At 28.3% G+C, this 18,371-nt stretch overlaps 1 protein-coding gene across 4 annotated transcripts in view; it reads left to right on the top strand.

Annotated features, from left to right (window-relative positions):
- Pld (Phospholipase D) overlaps positions 1 to 17,482 on the top strand; it is a 30,930-nt gene extending 13,448 nt beyond the window's left edge. For 3 of the 4 annotated variants that reach the window (XM_014420851.3, XM_024358293.2, XM_024358295.2), the window contains 12 exons: positions 2,352 to 2,460; positions 2,549 to 2,661; positions 5,978 to 6,114; positions 8,247 to 8,365; positions 8,454 to 8,564; positions 10,312 to 10,511; positions 13,177 to 13,302; positions 13,375 to 13,483; positions 13,784 to 13,915; positions 14,016 to 14,210; positions 14,329 to 14,448; positions 15,658 to 17,481. In XM_014420851.3, coding sequence (XP_014276337.1) covers positions 2,352 to 2,460; positions 2,549 to 2,661; positions 5,978 to 6,114; positions 8,247 to 8,365; positions 8,454 to 8,564; positions 10,312 to 10,511; positions 13,177 to 13,302; positions 13,375 to 13,483; positions 13,784 to 13,915; positions 14,016 to 14,210; positions 14,329 to 14,448; positions 15,658 to 15,759 — 1,573 coding nt within the window. In that variant the 3' untranslated portion in view covers positions 15,760 to 17,481. Of the gene's footprint in view, positions 1 to 2,351; positions 2,461 to 2,548; positions 2,662 to 5,977; positions 6,115 to 8,246; positions 8,366 to 8,453; positions 8,565 to 10,311; positions 10,512 to 13,176; positions 13,303 to 13,374; positions 13,484 to 13,783; positions 13,916 to 14,015; positions 14,211 to 14,328; positions 14,449 to 15,657 lie in introns of all 4 variants that reach the window. The other variant, XM_024358294.2, reaches the window with a different exon arrangement.
- The last annotated feature ends 889 nt before the right edge of the window (positions 17,483 to 18,371 follow it).

Here is an 18,371-nt window from a genome sequence, read left to right as displayed (position 1 = left end):
GATTTTATGACCGTGTATCGATTAATTTTAACTTTCTTGATTTCTAACATGTACTCTATATGTTTGGCATATGCAGAATATGAAAATACTATAAATTTTAAAAGCGCGTATCGATTTATTTTTACTTTTCTGATTTCTATCATGTTTAGGGTCCCTTTATATGTTTTGAGATATGCAGAATATGAAAATATTATCGATCGAAAAGTAAAAATAAATCGATACGCGATCTTAAAATCGATATCATTATCATTCTGCATTCCTCAAAATGTATAACGGGACCCTAACATGTTAGAAATCAGAAAAGTAAAAATAAATCGATACGCAATCTTTCGTATTCTGCATTTCTCAAAACGTATACAGGGACCGTAACATTAGAAATCAAGAAAGTTAAAATAAATCTAAACGCGATGTTAAAATCTATAGCATTTTCGTTTTGAACTCGTCTAAATATGTAAAATAGGACCTTCATACATTAGAAATTGAACGTGGTAAAAAAGTAAGTGAATTAAAAAAATAAATCAAATAATTATTCGAATAATATGTATTAGACTAATTTTTTATTTGATTGAAATAGTATTTTAAAACTTCAAATAAAAAAGTATTTGTCTCTTGTCAATCGAATAATTTTTGTCCAACTCTGTTCTAATGGCATTGAAATTTTCCATACTGCCATGTATAAATTTACTTGTATTCTCATTATTTTCACCATGTTTGTGGAGTCGAAATTTTTCATTTTGTGGAACCTCCACTCAATGAAAAACGACAATGCCCTAGGCCAGATTCGAACCGGTACTGCCAATAGATCTCAGAACTCAAAATGGTTAGACTGTGCCCAACCACTGAGCTATAGATGGCCTGAACAGATGGTTAGAGGAGGTCTGGACCAATGGCTTGAGAGTCCAAGATAGATTTTCGAACCTTAGCTATCTCATTTGAGTCTCAGGCATGTTACAAATTACCGTGATCTTAGTACTCTATTATTATTTTTAGAGTAATATGTAATATTTACCATAATATATTACATAAATATTATAATAATAATAAATATATTATTAAACTTGTAAACTTTCTAAACAAACAAGTATAAAAGTATTTCTTAACAAACAAGTCACACTACCACTTGGTCGAAAGTTCTTTAACAAAAATCCAAAGAATTATAGGAGACACTATTGTTTTTTATGAAAGATGCCTTCAAACGATCAGTGCTAATTCTTTTGTTGTATTGCAATAATTTAGAGTTAATAGCATATGACTATTTGTTTGTGATTTATAATTCCAAGTAAAAGAAAAGGAAAATCAGTTCCTACACAGAAAAAAGTATTGCGACTTAAGGTCAACATAGAAATGTTTGACCGTTTACGCCTTAATAAGTTGTTTTTAAAAAGAAATTCACGAGAACAAATTACTCCTTAACTGTTGAGGGACTTCATTGAGCTGATTTATTAGTGTGGGCATAACGATCCCCTTGGCCTATCCAATGATGAGCCAGCAAAGAGCACAGACAGACTAGTGTTGGAGACCTGTTCACACTGATTTATAAGCTCTATTTTTAGCAGCGGTTCTCAAGTTATATTCCAGTTTCTATCCTTGCCACTAGAATTCATACAAATATACATTATTTTTTGCTTGTTCCTACAGTTTGTAAAGTACAGGAATCCGATGTATAAAACTAAGCCCTTAAAACATAAACCAGCAAATTATTTAAAAACTGTTTTCTACTGCACTTAAGAATAAAATGCATTTCTGACAGTTCTAAAACTCTTACTAAGCAGCTAATTAATTTAATAAAGTCACAAATTAGGTTTTTTATTATTATGGCGCTACGGTCCTACAATAACCCGGGCCTCCTCCACTACAGCCAACGAATCTACACGGCCTCTTGCTTTCTCTTTCTATCTTTCAACATTTAAAAGCCTTAAATCCTCCATATCGTCCAGCCATCCATCAGATCCAAGGACATCTTTTCTGTTTTCTATCTGGTTTGCCATAAAGCATCTTTTTGGTTATCCTTTCATTGGGCATCCTCTCAACATGTCTTGTCCATCTTATTCTTGCTCTTTTCACTAAAGTCACGATGTTGGGTTCCCCAAACAATTCCTTCAGCTTTTCATTCTTTCTTCTTCTCCAAATCCCATTCTCCCAGACTTCTCCCCATTTTCTTCTCAATATTTTTCTCTCCCAGGAGTCGAGTATCTGTTCCGCTTTTCTTGTCAGTGGCCATTTTTCATCTATTTCATTTAATTTTAAATAACTTAGCAATTTTTTGATAGTTGCTAATCGATTTGATTTTGCAAGTATATTATGTATTGAATATTCTTAAAAATTAAAAAGTGTAATGATTATTGTTTTAGTTCTAATAGTAATAGAGAATCTCTATTTGAGGATGTCATGGTCCAGCCATCTCCAGAAAATATTAAATGTGATACTCCTGAAATGGGAAGGAAATCAATGTTTGATACAGTAAGTTTTTTTTTAAATATATTTTATTAAAATGCAGAATACACTTATTTTATAAATTGTAACAATATTTTTTCTTTTTCCACGTTAGGTGAAATCAAGAATGCACCTGTGGAACTTCAGTTCAGAAGATGATAGTGATGATGATTATAAGCAATCAGTTTCTTCAGAACAGAATGAAGATACTGTATTAAATGAGGAAAGGTTAGCTGAAAATTTTTTTTTCCGTTTCTCTTTTCATCGGAACAAAGTTGGAAATTTCACTTTAACCAAATAAACAATGATTTATTCACTTTGTTGCCATCTGTGGAAAATGTTCTCGTGAAGTGAAGAATTAGTTTCATGCGCCGATAAACAAATTATACTTATTCACCTACTACATGAAGTATTATTACCTGTGGAGTTCCATTGATGTTTCTTGTTTAAATGTTATACTATCTCATTATCATTTGAAAAAGTTCACTTGATATGGTGAGATTGTGTTTTGTTATTTTGTAAACTTTAACCACTTTTTTGTGTAGTAAACTGAGAAATTATTCCCAGAACTCTAACCATTAGAACAGCTAGGTTTATTATTATTTTTTTAAAAGAAACAATGTCAAAAATGTTCTTTATTGAGCAACATATCCTAAAAAGGAAGTAGCAGAATCTTTCTCCAAGAAAATTTATGGAGTTCTTCTGATATAGAAATATATCCTTACACTGTTTTAACTATGGGAAGTGTATTTAAGAATTTACTTGGCATGGTGATGGAGCAGGTGAAAGATTTCAATTAACTGGAGGCCCACCTCAATGAAAATGGCTGAATATATGAAGAAATTAGAGAAAGAACGACATTGACCAGAGAATGTTTCCATTCACTCTTGGCTGGTTTCATGGGAACAAACAAAGTAACAAAAAAGATTTAAAAAGTAGTATTTAAGATTATGTTTGTCTTCTTACTGACTTATGCCGGAGAGTTCTGGACTACTACCTCAAGACAAAATTGAAATCCAAACCATAGAAATGTGATATCTCACATAGATAGATGGGAAAACAAGAAGCAATAACGTCTGGAATATTTCAATAAAAAGTAACTGGGGAGTAAAATCAGCTGAACTTATAGAAATAAGTAGGCAGGAAGAAAGAATGGTCACAAAACTCTACGGAACAAGAGTCGATGGAAGAAAGTCAAAAGGAAAGCCAAGAAATACTTGATTTGGTGCTGCTAAGGAAGTATTCAATAAGAGAAGATTAAACAAGAATATATATAGCTAGCTGTTAAAGGACCGAGGATTATGGATCAGGCTCCTAGTGCAAGCTACTCACACTCCTCCGCAGTAGGAGAGGCATGATTAAGAAGAAAATAAAGAAGAACTATTGAATTTTTTTTAAACATTAGACTTTGGTCAATGTACCTTGTAATCCTATTCTGTAATTTTTGAAAAATAATAATTTTACTATTATAAAAATGGTGGATCTCTTTCACATATAATATTTCTGTAGAACAATATTTATAGCAAATTATAACATTATTTATTTTCTATAAAGAATTTTTGTTAAGTTTATGAGCTGAAGTATGGTAATAACTAGAGACTTGATTTTCATGCTGTAAAAAATCAAAATTGTGCATTAAACGTCATTTGTATCCAGAATGTGCATTACAACCAAAAACAGCAAAAATCAGCTTTATCATTTAGTTTATGATATTATGGATGGAAAGCTTATCTAACCTTGTTTTAATCAAATTAAATTGGTTAAATACTCACCAATTAAAAATAATATAAAATACTGAAATGAAACATTGCTGGTAAATATTACAAAGTCAGATGACACATTGAAGTGCTAGCAGCGGAATGAGAATAAAATTTAAAAACAGTAGCAATTAATTGTTTATATATCAATGAAGTTTATTTTAAATTGATGGTTCTGATGTTTGGTTATCAAAGACCAATAATTAATACTTGTCCAAGAATACTCTTATGTTTTTTTGGGTTACTTGTTCTTTTATTAATGTTAAATTAGACTCTTCACATGTTAAACAATACTTTGTCTTACCCCTAACATTCTATTTTAATCTATAAATATAATAAAGAAAAAGTAATTAAAATAAATAAATGTTGGTATTCATTATTATGTGCGTATAGTAAAGGAAAAATTGGTTCTAGCATTCAATTTTATGCTATGAAAATCTAAATTTTGCCGTTTATTAAGATATTGAGGTAAAAAGAGACTTCCTTTAGAATATTATCAATACTCTATATTTACTGGTACAACATTTTGGGCCGGTTCCTCATCTTCTAGTACTATTATTCTAACTATATTATGTTGGAATATAATTTTTTGTAGTTTTCTCTCGGATTCTGCCTCTAGCTTTTTCATACAGTTTTCATCCAATTCCATATTTTGTTTTTATTCTTTATTTTATTTCCTAGAAGGTTGTTTATTCTTTATATATTAAAATGTTGAGGTGAAAAGAGACTTCCTATTGAATATTATGAATACTCTTTATTTACTTGCACACCGTTTTGGGGTATTCCCTCCTTTCACCTCAATATCTTAATATATATAGAATAAATAACTTCCTAGGAAATAAAATATAGAATAAAAACAAAATATGGATTTGGTTGAAAATCATATGAAAAAGCTAGAGGGCAGAATTCAAGAGAAAACTACTAGAAATTATCATCATAATATTGTTAGAATACTAATTCTGGAAGATGAGGAAACATTCCAATACATTGTAAAATAAATATAGAATATTGATAATATTCCAAAGGAAGTATTTTTTCACATCAACATCTTAATATATAAAGAATAAACAACTTCCTATGAAATAAAATAAAGAAAAATCTTACCAATTATCCCAAAAAGATCTAAACATTCAGTTTTGTGGAATATTAAATTTCAATGTATTATTCCATAGATCGTGAATGAGATAGATAATGGATTTAAAACATGTTAAAAAACGGAATATTATGTGCAATAACTTAGAAATACGGTTTTACAAATTTCTAACAGTGCTGCAGCTGTGGAGGGATTTCGATTTGTCTTTACCCTCTGCAGATCTTGGCCAAACTTGTGGCTGTGATAGGAATCATTGAGCTCGTATTATAAATCATTTGACGGAATATTAATTGTTAGTTTTGTGACATTTTTATGTGACATATTTATTTAATTTTTCATGAATCGCTGATAAATTTGTAAATTTTATCTATGATTTCATAGTTTAAACTGAAAAATGAATAAAAATTTAATTTTGTGTAGAAAAACCTCGAAGTGTACAAATAAATCCAATGGACCTAAAATATGAAATATAAAACTAATGTCACTAGTCCTTTTCTTTTTAAATTTCTATTCCGGTCTTGCTGATTTTGAAGCTATGGTTCAAAGATGCCATTGCATGAAAATCTGGTCTCTAGTAATAAATATCTCAGAAAACATTGAGAAGGCTCTCGGTGAGAAATGATTTCCCATACCTGAATATGGTGTTATTGAAGATAATAAGTAATAATAATATTTTTGGATTTTTAATTTCCAGTAAACTCAAGTCGAACATCTCTCCTTATGGAATAAAGTCAAGCCTTGATGTCAGATGTTTTGAAAAACTATGGGTCGGAAAAGATTACACTAATTTTATTTTGAAGGATTTCCAGAATCTTGATAGACCTTTTGAAGGTAAACATTTTATTTATCTTTATTAAATTTAATATAATCATTCATAAAAGTTGATTCATTCAATCATTCATTTTTTTTTTTAAACTTTAAAGAAACATGGGTATATTTACTAAATACCCCTGTAACAACTTTTTGTTTTAATTTAGAGCATTATATAATATGGATTAATCAATCTGTCAGCTAAACAAAATTACTATTCTTTTATATATATTGTTATGTTATTTATTTGTTATTATTATATTATGTAGTGACATATATATTAAAAATCCTGGCAGAGAGTCAAGATTTATGACATAATGAATGAATACTTTATTCGTTTATTACATTCAATTAACATAACGTATGAATTGAAACTTAAAGCTATTTGTACCATAATATAAATTGACTAAATAGTGAGGGAAGTTATCTAGAGGTAACCAAACCTGTTCTAACCAGGGTGGGGGGTCAAGTTTTCATTTCATGTAACTGCCACAGAAACAAAAGTTGACCTCCCTGGCCAAATGCAAACCGACACTGAAGCAGTCAAGAGGCAGTTTCTTAATTCCCTCAGCTACAAATAGCCTGATGATACTTGATATATTAAATGTTCTGTCTATGTCCTCCAACTGCTACATCATGTTACTTGATGTTTTCCATTTCTTTAACTTCCATACATTTATCCACTGTTAGGTACTTGAGTATAATTAAGTTAATATTAATTATTTAATTTTTAAATTTATTCTTACTATGGTTATTATATTTATTATTAGAACTAGTTATCTTCAATCTATTATTAGAACAATTTATATTCTAATCTACATTGTAACATGACTTGTCAGGTCAAAGTCACAACCAACTATGACCATTTCCTTTCTTGAGCCATAGGCACTGCCTTCTTTAGTTTACTTTGTATCATAGCAATTGAATGTATATTTAACTAATTTCATTATTTGGATGTAACTACTGGACTGAACTGTCACAACAGTAAATACTATCATGACTTTAACTATCAAACAGTTACACCATGGTAGTGGCTGTGACTGTTCCTGCAATAACTGAAACTGTATGATAATTCACTGTCAAGGTTTATATATGTTATAGTTAATACGAAAATTGCTTCACTGATCCTACTTGTACTATCAACTTTCACTCCAGAGCTAGTGTGATAGTACAATGATACTGTTACAGTTATAACTCCCCTAGAGCGGTGAAAGATAGATTTTTGAGGCTATGGGTGGGTAATTTTGATTAGGAGAATCTGCAGCACTGTTTATCTCTGACATTAAGGAATTTATGAAATTTTAATTCAAATACTATAAAAAATTATTTTAACATCTAAAATCACAAAATATTTAAATCATGTTTAAATGGATTTAAACAACATGCTATTCATTAATAAAATATAGTAAAATTCAAATGAATATGTAAAATAATTGAATCTATAAATTGTATTGTGAGGAGATAGTTGGTTGTGTATAATATATATGAGAAGATAGTCGGGGGTGTAGTCAATGAGAACACAAATAAGTTAAAACTTATTTATTAGTGCCAATGTTTCAGCCAAAATTTCTAGCCTTCATTTGTGCTAAGAACAAAAAAACAAGATAACAACCAATAAATAAAAGGATATATAGAATGATTAGAAAATAATTAATACTATGGATGGATAAATACTGTTAACACTGTTAAATAGTGCTATTTTTTATATCTATATTTTGTTTAGCGCAACAATTCACATTTTTATATTTTTTATATAATATTTCTATCATCTACATAGGTATAAAAATAAATTTTTAAAACTTATTATATGTATTATTATTATATAGATATTCATTAATATATTATCTAATTAACAATTCATTAATTGAGTTTGTTATGTAAATTATTATACTTATTAAAGTTTATTTTGAACTATTTTTAAATGATTTATTGTCTATATTTGGTTAATCTGCATTAGCCTGTTGATGTGAGATGTGTGTATATGTGATCTTATGAATTTTAATCAGGATTGAATTTTTAGATTGACGAAAAGTTGACTGACAAGTTATTTAGTCCTGTTTTATTGCTTTGTTTGAACTTTCTCAATAATATAACAACTAACAATATATTTTGTTAATATAAGCAATAAAAGCTAATCCAGATTTATGTTGTAGATTTAGTGGACAGAAGTAAAACACCTCGGATGCCATGGCACGATGTCGGAGTCATGGTCCAAGGACCTCCAGCGAGGGACTTAGCTCGCCATTTCATTCAAAGGTGGAATGCGGTCAAGGTAATTATTTTTTTATTTTAAAATTTCAAATGTGATATTATTTTTTTGTAATTTGTTCATTAGGTGTAAATCAAAATAATTTTTGCAGGCTGAGAAGTCAAAGCTGAATCCGCAGTATCCTTACCTTCTTCCTAAATCCTACAGGAACTTTACGGAGTTCATCATCCCTGGTGTCAAACAAAACAGGATTAATTGCCAGGTAAAGGGACTTATCTTACTAATTTGCTTAACAGTTTAGATTGTTCATAACACTCACCAAGAGTACAGGAAAATCCAGTTGTTACAATATACACAACTTTTTCTTTCAAATTTTATATAAAAAAATTATATATACTTACAGACCATATATCATGCATGTTTCGAAAAACAAAACAAAAATAGTGCTTATATTTATTTTTTAATATATAATACACCTTAATATAGATATATTAGAAAAAAAAAATAGTTTACTGTAATAAGACAGTTTCATCATAATTAAAAATTTCTTCACCTGAATAATCATCTTGAATATTAGGGCAAACCAGTTAAACCAGAGATCCTTAGCTCCAGGAGGTTCAGTTGCAAAAGATATTTTTGATAAGACAATTTTGATATCTTAGAATCCATGATGGGTTGGGTTAGGTTTGAATTTTTTTTTCAGCATAATTGAAAATTTGTACTTATTCTTTAGCAAAATCAGACTTCTTTTTATTCTTTATATTTTTATGTTCAAATATTTTTTACAAACATTTTTTAAAGGTAATGGGAAGCCAGTTGGTTGGAATGTAATGGTTAAATTTAGAAAAATTCAAAATAAAGGAAATCAAGAATATTACTAACACTATCAGAAGTCTTCTTAGTAGACTTTATCTGCAATTTGCTTTAATAATTTTAGTTATAAATCATTTTAAGTTGCTTATTAAAAAAAAAATTCTCAGAGAAAATAATATGATGCTTTCTACAAAAAAAATTGAGGTTAAATTGTGATAGTTTTAACAATAAGGTTTAATATCTCTGTTCTAAAAATATTTTATTATGTGTTATATTATTAATGTGTTAATATTGTAAATAACTGAAACAAGCTTTTTAATTGTTGCTGTAGTTTCTGCTATTAATTATTTCACATACCTTCCTAATTTATTTATTTAGCCTGGAGTCCTAGCCCTGTACCAGCGATGTATATATTTTAAATATCTAATAATTAATTAGAAATTGAAAAAATAAATAGTATATTTATATCTTAGCTTTTTATTGTCAATTATCATTATTGTGTTATGTAGTCTAATGCAAATCGAAAAGTTTTCAATGAAATATTGTTTAATTTTTTTTTTTAAATAATCTAATAATTAACTGGAATTATAAGCAATTTTTTCAAAATAGTAATTTATTTTTAACATAACATTTTATATTTATCTGTTTATAATTATTGTTATTTTATTTGTTTACTGTTTTTTTAGCAATAACAAAAATTATTATGGTTCCTATGTATTATATAGACTTAGTAAAATATTAATTATTATTACTAATCCAAAACCCAATAAATATGCCCAGCTACAAAATGGTTGGGACTCCTGCATTATAATAATTAATAATAATTTTTTACAGATGCTTTTTGTCATTTTTATTTTTACTGATTAAAATTTTATTTATTTGTATACACTAATATATTTGTGTGCTAATAACTAGATAACACTTATCCTTTGCATTTTCCTCATTTCTTTCTAGTGCCTCTCATTTCCAGACAGCTCCTCGTCACGTTTTCTTCATATCCTTTTTTCAACTTAATTTGTTGGTCCCTTCCCTTCCTTACATCTCTTCTTCGATAACAATTAATTTTTTGCCTGGTCCATACCAATCTTCTTCCTGATCAGATGTCCAGTCCTAGTCAACTTTCTTTGTTGAACTTTTTGAATGATATAAAACTAAAAGTAAAATATTATTTTTTTCAAAACCAAACCGGGTTTTAGGTTGTGCGATCTATTTCGCACTGGTCTTGTGGGGCGCTCGACCCCGAGTTTTGGGAAGGTAGCATCCATGAGGCTTACGTCGATATCATTAGCAAAGCAGAACACTACATTTATATAGAAAATCAGTTCTTTATAACTGGAGGCCTTGTTAAGAATCAAGTTGGAGACGCTCTCGTCAAACGGATACTTAGGGCTCATAGGTATGTTCTCATCTTCACTATCATCTGCCTTAAAAAAAATTTTTTTGTAATCTTTAATTTTTATTTATAAAAGTGATATATGAAGGTTGAAATTTTTGTATATTTTGTTTTTTTAATAGATTTGTTCATCTATAAGATCACTTTTCCTGATCTCACATTATTTCTTACAAAAAAGTTGCATGTTATTTTATTTTGAAAATCATTAGGCCTTTAAATGGTCATCATCAAATCATTGTCTAGTATGATTCTGGAACATAATTCATTTATATAATGTTTAAGAATGATCTTTGTCACTCTTCGACTTGCAATTTTTAGTTTGTATCAATCAGTGTTGAGTTTTTCTGATGCTTATTATTTTATCGTGTAGATCCTCAGCATTTCTTCTTCAGTAATGGCTCTTTCAATGATAGCTATTCTCTTTTCTTGAAAGACACTATAATAGTCTTTAAATTGTTTATCAGAATATATTACAAGTTTGCTCTGTATATGTTGGGCTAAAAACCTCAACTTTAGATCTATCTCTTCATTGCCTAATTGTAGATATCACCACTGTTACCAACATATGAATCGTTCAATTCAATATTATGACTGAAATATACCGAACTAATCTCCTCCTCCCCGCCCCTCTGTCACCTTAAAGCCTGTTCACTGTTCACCCCGAACATTTGGAAAATTCCCTATACATTTTTCGTAACCTAAGGTCCAGATTCTGCACTCTTATCAGTCTCATAAAAATCACTAAGGGATGCCTATGGTAATTGTGATTTCCGATGTCTTCTTTGAATCAGCTTTATCAGATTTATCTTTTGTTTCGGTTTCTCTAATCTTTTATAGTTTAGCTGATGTTATGATGTATAGCTGATAGCTGGTTTTTTTAACTTATGACCCTTCAGTACACAGACTATGTTTACTAATATTTACTTACAGCCTTAACCACTTACTTGTTCCCTTATCGAACAAATTCATATTTTTGAACTATACATTGTTTAGGAGTGAGTTTAACATATCAAAATAGTTTTTTAAGGATTGTTTAATGAATATTTCATTGAAAGCTCTGTATCATAACACTATAATGCCTTCTACACATCTTAGTACCTCTCTCATTCTCACACTTAATTCAATTTTTAATATTTGCTACATTATGTTAAAGCTAACATGCTTTTGCTAACTTGTGATCTTGCCAATTTTAACTAAATTACTGATGCTATTTCTCTACATTTTTATGATTTCTTACAATGTTGGTAAATTTATGGTCCCTTATAACACTTTGTGGAAATGTAACAATATGGCGTTATTCAATAAAATAGAATCTAAAAGTTATTTTTAATTTATTGTGTTCATTACAATAACATTTTGTGGAAATTTAACTATGTGGTGTTATTAAATAAAATAGAATAAAAAAAAAACAAAAAAACATTTGAAGTTATGTAAAGTAATGGAAGCTCAAAACACTGGATACGAGGAATATGTACAGCAGATAGGAGGTAAGAGAGGCTAATTCCTTCTATAAATGCAACAACTTATCAGGAACTGGGAGGCATGGCTTTGCTGGATTGAGGCTCTTTGAAACTAGGAATGGCATAAATAGAAAAATAAAGAAAAAGAAGTTGTCACTTCTGTTCCCTTGACCATTCATTTGAACCTCTTGATAACCTGAGATAGATACTTATTTCATTAAATATAAATAATCAGTTGTAATCCTACAACTTAAATTTCAAAGGTTCTTTTTTTTTTTGTTTTGTTAAAACTTTATTATTTTTCTTTTCAGGAATTTATACTCTTTATGTTACTCCTTTATTCATTGTGTCATCTGAACCACATTTCAGGCTCTTATGCCCATTATCAAGTTCTAAAATAAAAATATTTACAATTAACATACAGTTAAGGGTGTATATATAGTTAATTATTAAATTATTTGTATGTAAATGTGTAGATAAAATAAATTATCAACAAAGCAATGTAAAATTTGTTTATCATGACTGCATGTTCATTGTAAAACCGTTGATTGTAAATATTTTTATTTTCGAACTGAATAGTGAGCAGAAGAGCCTGACATGTTGTTCAGATGACATAATGAATACAGAAGTAAAATAAATGGTATAAATTCTTGAAAAGAAAAAAATAAAGTTTTATACTTATTTCAATTTTCTTCTTTCAAAAAAACAAGTTTATATTGAGTAATATGAATACAAGTACATAATGGACATTTAAACAGTATGTAAGTTTTAAGTTGTTTCATTATTTTTTCTATTATACATTTTAAACACTTTCTGAGGATTAATTTTGATGATAGTATTATGTACTGACATATTTATTACATATATAGCAGATAGTCTCATTTGCATCAACCATTGCTATTTACAGTTTGCTGTAATTGAAAAACAGCCATGCCCTATTTCACAATTATTTTTTTGTTTTTATTTTCAAAACTGCCTAAGAGGGAATGAAAATGATTTGTGGAAAAAATGTTACTATCTTAGCTATTTTATTTCATTGATCATACTTTTTTTTTTTAAATTACTTATACTTAAATTCTTGATTGAATCAATTATTCTTCATTATTTGGAAATGAATAACACTACAATCAACTTTAGAACAAAAAATGTATGTACAAACTGCCTTGTTTGTATAATATTTAAATTATAGTTTTTATATTCTATTTTAGAGAAGGGACTCAGTTCAGAGTTTATGTTATTCTGCCTCTTTTACCTGGGTTTGAGGGAGAAGTCGGAAGTCCTAGTGGCACTGCACTTCATGCTATTACCCATTGGAATTATGCATCTATTTGCCGGTAAACTGACTCCTTTAGTAATTTTAATTTTATTATTATTTTTCTTGTAATATAAATAAAATGATTTTACAGTGGTAAGTCTTCACTATTGCATCGATTAAAGAATTCTGGTATAGCCGATCCTTCAGAATACATTACGTTTCATGGTCTCCGTAATCATGCAGAATTGAATGATGCACCAGTAAGTAAAAGTCTTACTAGAAATGTATATTTATATATTTTATTACACCAGATTATGATTTTACTTATTATACTTTTACTGTTAATTATTTTTTGGGATAGCATACTATTCTTACATCATGTAGCATTTGCCAGTCAATTTAAACTTTTTGTCAGCCTATTTTTCCTTTTTAAATATAATTATACTAGAAATTAGCTTAAGTTGAATTTAAAAATTTAATAATTATTAGGCTGCTTTGAAAAGATTATATTGATTGTGAAAATGATAATAAAAATTAGTGAATTTATTTTGCTTGTTTAGGTGACTGAACTAATTTATGTACATTCGAAACTGTTAATTGCTGATGACAAAGTAATGATATGTGGCTCTGCCAATATTAATGATAGGTCTTTACTTGGTGTCAGAGATTCAGAAATAGCTGTTGTCATTACGGTAAGTGCAATTTTTATAATTTACTGTAGTTAACATTATGTGACTAGCATTATTATAGTAAAATTGAAATTATCTTGTTAATTCATCCATATATTTTTAGGATGAAGATTTCAAACCTGGAATCATGGCTGGGAAGGAATACATGAGTGGCCGATTTTGTGGTTCTCTTAGAAGATCACTTTTTCGAGAACACCTGGATTTATCTGGTCCTAAAATAAAAGATCCTGTCTGTTCTGAGTTCTATCACGGTATATGGAGGAAGACTGCAGAGAAAAATACAAAAATTTATGAAGAGGTTAAATTTTAATAATTAGTATTTACTGTATTAATTGAAATTATTATGAGTTGGTTTTTTCCCATATGTGTTCTTAATCTGTTAACTTGATTCAATTTTTTTTTTTAATGTATTACAGGTTTTTCGATGCTTACCATCAGATGAAGTAAAATGTTTTGATGATATCAAAAGCCATTTCAGAGTTCCACTCACTAATACAAATCTAGGTGCTGCGAAGGAACTTCTTCAAAAGATCCAAGTAATGATGAAAAATAAATAATCTATAAATTTGTATCTTTAGAATATTAAATTCAGAACATTTAACAGTAAGAAATATTGTCATAACATATTGTATATTATATATATTCCATGGTCTAAAAGTAATTAATTACAGATGCTTTTATACTTTTTCTTTTTCTTATATATTTATACATATTTTGAGTTATTCAAAAGAAAATTATCGTTTTAAAATAATCAATGTTTTGAGGAATTTCTGAAATTAGCATGCTCAGTAGAACTTTTCAGCTTTATATAATAGTATAATAAAAAAAATAAAAATAAATATGAGATATTGCCTCCTTATAAATTTATAAAGTATTAATTTCCAATAAATGATAAATTTCAATAATTAAGAAGATGGAACTTATTATTTTTTTACTTTTTATCTGAAAAAATTACAGTAATCCTTTTTTTAATTAAATATCTGAGTATTTATTGCTTCCAATAGATATACTGAAGGTTCCAGAATCCAGAAAGGTATCATTCAATTATACCTAAAGAAAAAATTTAAATTTTGTAATTTTTTGTTGACATTAGGTATCCTAAAAAGTAAATAGGTGTCTTATCTCTAAAGCAGGTCATGGACGATTAGGTCCGGTTTATTCCAGATAAATTATCATCAATTACACATTCACTTTTAAATTTATTAATACTGTATGTTTATTGACTTTTTATCAATCGTAATAAGGAGAAAATACAATAATATTTGTTATAAAAATAAAATTCAATATGATTTATATTTATCTCCATTTCCTTACTTTTTTTATTTTTGGTACTGTTCCTATATGTATTTTTCAAAAATCTGTTTGATTTTAAAAGATTAATCGAACTCGTATTCAAAACACAAAAATTTCTTAATCTTTCATTAAAATGTTTTGGCCTAGCTACCCATCTTCAAATCTAAAGAGGCATTCCTTAATGTTCCAATATATCATCCATATTAAGGAATTTTAGTTTTCCTGCTTAGGACCAAAATTAACATTGTTATTAAACAAATATAATATTTTTATGTTTTTATTCTAATGTATAAGTTACAAAATATTCTCGAATAAATAATTAAGATATAATAATTTTTGGTAAAAAGTCCTTTAAGCTTTTAAAATGGAATAAATATAATATTTTTGCTATTGAGGAGATAGAGATAATTTATTTATTTTTTTTATTTTACTATGAATTGTTTTAATTTCAGGGGTACCTGGTCATGTTCCCTTTGGAATTCCTAAAAGATGAATCCCTTACTCCAAACCCAGGTCGAGTTGAAGTACTTCTTCCAACCTCTGTTTGGACATGAAATTTAATACACAAGCCTCAAGTTTCTCAAGTTAAAGATAATCACTGAAGGTTCATTTTCATGATGACAGTTATTACAACAATTTCAGCAGAAATCGATGCTGCCAATGCAATTGTGTAAACTGACATACTACTAGGTTTTACATGATATTTAACAGTACTTGTCTCACGTACCAGTGTTGATCAATGTAATAATTACACTTGATTGTGAAATTTTGCACCTTATAACCTTTAAATTTTCTGTTTGTCATTTGTGCATGGTGATTGTTGTTGTTTATTGGATTTAATCATCAGTTTTTATCATTCATTCGCCATGTTAAAATGTTAATATTAGAACAAACACTGTCACACTATATCACTGTTGTGTTAATACTACTATAAAAGAATACTGTCATCCTGGACCTGGACTTTTATCGATAATGTAAATAACCAATGCAGATTTCCACAATTAAGGATTATTCATTATTTATTTGACAATGTGATTTAACCATTAAATTAGAGTGCTAATTAGAGTTTTATACATCTCTAAAGGATTAGTGATTAGCTTTGTCTTGACTTGTTTGAGGTTTTTACTAAATCTTAGAGCATTTAATTTATAAAGAGTTTTCACAGGATTACATTTTATTTCAATGATGCTGTGTTCATAATAATTGGATTAGTTTAGGGAGCTAGTGCAATAGGAAGCAATAATATTTAATTCCATGCATTTATCTTTATAAAGACATTATTTTATTATTATTATTGAAATTATAACATTAACATAGTAAATGAATAGTAAATATTGATAATGTAGAAGAAAACCAGCATGACTCAAAAATTATTAAATTTTAACTTTTGCATAACTATAATTAAATTTTTATATTGCCGATGATATCACACATATATACTTCATGAACTTACCCACCCATTGAAAGTTAATTTTTGAGTTGTGCTAGTTGTATGTTAAAATAAAATATATAGAAATGGATGTGGAGGTTGTCCTCATTGCCAAGGTCTAATTATATGATTCTACTTTAGTTTAATTATTTGAATTCTAGTGTTAGGTTTTAGAATTGGCCATGTGTGATGGTTGTGTTTTTTAAAGTTTCGTTTCATTATTTATACATTACCAATATTATTTTATTGTTGTATATTTTTAAATATATCTGTAGATCAACCCGATCTTATGATATCTATTTCTCTTATAGTTTTAAGAATATGTTTAGATACAAATAGTTTTATTAATTTTGCAGTTGTTTTACCACCTCGCATTGCTTTAAAGTGATATAAATAACTTTTTATGACAGTATTATTGTCTGTGAATGAAATATTATTTAGTAAAATATTGCTCTGACCTGAAATTAAATTTTTAATAATTATATTTTTGTACTTAAATTTTGTTGTATTTTTTAATTGTTTAAATATTAGCAATTTAAATTTATTTTAGAATGAAAGCAGTGGTTATCCTAGATCTCCCTCATCGTGAACTTTAATGCTAAGTATTATCGTTCAAAAATCCTGTTTTAAAAACTATTGTACTGTTGAAATTTATTTTGGTTGTATTTTATAAAAATATTTAATTTGAAAAATGCTGTTTTATGGCATAAGAAGAAGTTTTAATTTTGATATTATTTATTGAATTCCTTTGTGTTGACTATATTTATTGTACATTCTAAGTTTTTTTTTTAGTATAGTTACCTATGGAAAGTTAGTCATTGAGAGTATTATATTATTGAATAAATATAGTTTGTTTTAGAGAAAAGTTTTACTTTATCAATAAACCTACCTATTTATGATGAATGTAATCGATCAAAAAATGTATTTCAGGAAAACATTTCACCTATGTAATTACATATATTTTATTTACACAATGGGACAATATTTTAGACAATTTAGTCTATTTTGAAATCCAATTTCCACAACCAAATATTATATGATCAACAAATTTTTATTAACATAATTATTATTATTATTGAATTAAAATGTTATAACAGTTGCAATATTTTACACCTTAAATAGCAATGATAAGAAACTCATACTTAGGATAACATACGTGCTCCATCATACAATTATGTACATGCATCCAAAATTATACTTTGAGGTATCAGTTTCACTTCATTAGGAATTTTTACTTATTTGAGTGAAAAAACAATCGAAGAAAAATTCCATCAAAACTGCGATCAACTGATAGTTAAAAATGACTTATTCTTCTTCTTTGGCATTCTTCCCTTAGATGGACAGGTTAGGGACTAAAATGAGGAATTCAGTGGTTCTCCTGAGATCAGAAGCTTTCTCTGTGCCTTGGTTAAAGAGGGCCTAACTTCTCTGCTCAGAAAAGAGCCTGAACGTTAGGTCTATGTGCACAGCACTCTGTTAAGCTCCTCTGCGCTCATTTAGCAGACTGGAGCCTATGCTTGTTGTACCCTTAGTTGTTGCATTTATGGTCGATCCCAGTCCACTGGTCTTATAATTTGTTTTTATGTTTTAATGGGGAAGAAATTTGATATGTTCTTTTCTTTTAATTCCAGAGATGGTAAGGACTATTTGTGGTTTCGATGATTCAAGCCAGGAAGGGTTGTTTTACATCACTGTTATTGTCCTGTGAACACCTGTCCTGGTTTTTGTGGATTTCAG

This window comes from Halyomorpha halys, unplaced genomic scaffold (genome assembly GCF_000696795.3).
Source record: "Halyomorpha halys isolate HHAL.00 unplaced genomic scaffold, Hhal_1.1 Scaffold18.1, whole genome shotgun sequence".
NCBI classification, from domain to species: Eukaryota; Metazoa; Arthropoda; class Insecta; order Hemiptera; family Pentatomidae; genus Halyomorpha; species Halyomorpha halys.
The sequence above is the reverse complement of the archived record's forward strand: the minus strand, read 5'-3'. Positions and strand labels throughout refer to the sequence as shown.